Source organism: Sardina pilchardus, chromosome 8 (genome assembly GCF_963854185.1).
Source record: "Sardina pilchardus chromosome 8, fSarPil1.1, whole genome shotgun sequence".
NCBI lineage: Eukaryota > Metazoa > Chordata > Actinopteri > Clupeiformes > Clupeidae > Sardina > Sardina pilchardus.
In genome coordinates this window covers 1,428,769-1,431,268 of record NC_085001.1, presented here as the reverse complement: position 1 = coordinate 1,431,268, position 2,500 = coordinate 1,428,769, and the positions used below count along the sequence as shown (strand labels likewise).

Here is a 2,500-nt window from a genome sequence, read left to right as displayed (position 1 = left end):
ATTGCCCTACCACAGTGGTGTGTGAGTGCAAGTGTGATAGAGAAGTGGCTCTGACACAGTGGAGTGTGTGTGTGTGTGTGTGCGCGTGTGGTTGCGCTGACTGACCGCACGCCCGGTGTGTGTGTGTCTCTGCTCTGCAGCGGGCACGGGGAAAAAGAGTGCCAAGTCTAAAGAGGAGCTGGCGCAGGACAAGAAGAGAGAGTTAGAGAAGCGTCTGCAGGACGTCAGCGGCCAGCTCAACAACAACAAGAAACCGCCCAAAACAGGTACCTGTGCTGGGGGGGCGGAGCCAAGACACAACGGCGCGCTAGTGTCAGGAGACACAACGGCTAGCTGCTGTTACGAGACACAACGGCGCGCTAGTGCTAGCTGCTGTTACGAGACACAACGGCGCGCTAGGCTAGCTGCTGTTACGAGACACAACGGCGCGCTAGGCTAGCTGCTGTTACGAGACACAACGGCGCGCTAGTGTCAGGAGACACAACGGCTAGCTGCTGTTACGAGACACAACGGCGCGCTAGGCTAGCTGCTGTTACGAGACACAACGGCGCGCTAGGCTAGCTGCTGTTACGAGACACAACGGCGCGCTAGGCTAGCTGCTGTTAGGAGACACAACGGCGCGCTAGGCTAGCTGCTGTTAGCAGACACAACATGCTAGGCTCACTGGTGTTGCACAGTTGTAAGGGTTAGGTGATGGATCATGGTCATGTTGCAAGACACAATGCCGTTCTAGGCTCGCTAGTGTTAGGTGACGCAGTGTTGGAGAGTTGCAGGATTAGATGATGGACAGTTGTGTTGTTAGGGAGATGATGGACAGGTGTGTGTTGTTAGGGAGATGATGGACAGGCGTGTTGTTAGGGAGATGATGGACAGGTGTGTTGTTAGGGAGATGATGGACAGGTATGTTGTTAGGGAGATGATGGACAGGTGTGTTGTTAGGGAGATGATAGAGCAGGCGTGTTAGAGAGATGATGGACAGCTGCGTGTTGTTAGGGAGATGATGGACAGGTGTGTTGTTAGGGAGATGATGGACAGGCGTGTTGTTAGGGAGATGACGGACAGGTGTGTTGTTAGGGTATGATGGACAGGCGTGTTGTTAGGGAGATGATGGACAGGCGTGTTGTTAGGGAGATGATGAACAGGCGTGTTGTTAGGGCGGAGAGCTCATCGTCATGCCTCCATCCTCTGCATCCCCGTCATCTGAATGCACTTTTACGTTCTCATTACTCACAGCGTCAGGAAGAGGCGTGCGGTCCCATGGCAACGGGAGGCTAGTGACGCGTTCCGATGTGGGGAGGGGCATGTGGTCAGAGTTACGAGGCTCACGTACGCCCTCCTCCTCTCCAGACTCATCTGAACGAGCGTGTTGTCCTCCTCTCCCATCCTCCTGTTTCCAGATCATGCGTGTTGTCCTCCTCTCCCATCCTCCTGTTTCCAGATCATGTGTGTTGTCCTCCTCTCCCATCCTCCTGTTTCCAGATCATGCGTGTTGTCCTCCTCTCCCATCCTCATGTTTCCAGATCATGTGTGTTGTCCTCCTCTCATGTCCTCTTGCCGGTTACATGCCGGAGCCAGCAGGTAGTGCTTAAAGGAGTGCAGCAGGTAGTGCTTAAAGGAGTGCAGCAGATAGTGCTTAAAGGAGTAAAGCAGGTGGTCAGGTGCGCTCCTCTCCTCCACGTGGAACCATAGGTCGTTGCCATGGTACCTCCCAGCGTATTGTTTGTTGTTGTTTTGTTTCTTCGTGTCCCATCCTCCTGTGCATGCCTTCCCTCCTCCGCTCCGCTCCTCTCTCTCTGCGCGTCTCCATGGTTACGGGTGTGCCGGGCTACCTCTGACCGCAGCTTCCTGTTTGGGCTTTTCAGAATGCTCCCCGGCTCGGGCTCCGCGCTGCATGTCAATCCTCACTCACCTCACATCACCGCACCCCACACTAATCCACCATACTGCACACCACGCTAGAATTGAATCTCCGAGGAACTGCAACAGTGGGCTTGATCAGGTGCAGTTCGTCAAAAGGATCTCAACAGAACCTAATTTTTGAAAATCGAGCACATGGGTCAAAAGTTACTACATTAGCGCAACACCCATCAAGGCCAAACGCATGAAGTTGCTGCTAGGGTCTCATTATAGTGGTGATTGCTAGGTTGTTGCTAGGGTAATAAGCATGGTTGCTAAGGCATTTCGAGGGTAATTAGGATGGTTGTTAGGACAATGCTAGGGTTCATATGGTGGTTGCTATGCAAAATAATGTGGTTGCTAGGGTAATGATGTTGGATGCTATGGTAGTTGTTAGGTTGACATTATAGAGGTGGTTGCTAGGTTGTTGCCAGGATAATTAAAATGGTTGCTAGGATATATATGGTGATTGCTATGCGCAATAATGTGGTTGCTATGGTGTTCGCTAGAGTAATCATGTTGGTCGCTATAGTGGTTGCTAGATTGACATTATATAGAGGTGGATGCTAGGTTATTGCTAGCGTAATTAAGATGGTTGCAAGGG

The 2,500-nt window shown here is 52.0% G+C and overlaps 1 protein-coding gene across 11 annotated transcripts in view; it reads left to right on the top strand.

The window, feature by feature from the left end:
* brd3b (bromodomain containing 3b) overlaps positions 1 to 2,500 on the top strand; it is a 27,664-nt gene that overhangs the window by 19,214 nt on the left and 5,950 nt on the right. For 8 of the 11 annotated variants that reach the window (XM_062542280.1, XM_062542281.1, XM_062542286.1 and 5 more), the window contains exon 12: positions 141 to 266. The exons of the other annotated variants lie outside the window; for them this stretch is intronic. In XM_062542280.1, coding sequence (XP_062398264.1) covers positions 141 to 266 — 126 coding nt within the window. The remainder of the gene's footprint in view (positions 1 to 140; positions 267 to 2,500) is intronic. 11 annotated transcript variants of the gene reach the window in all.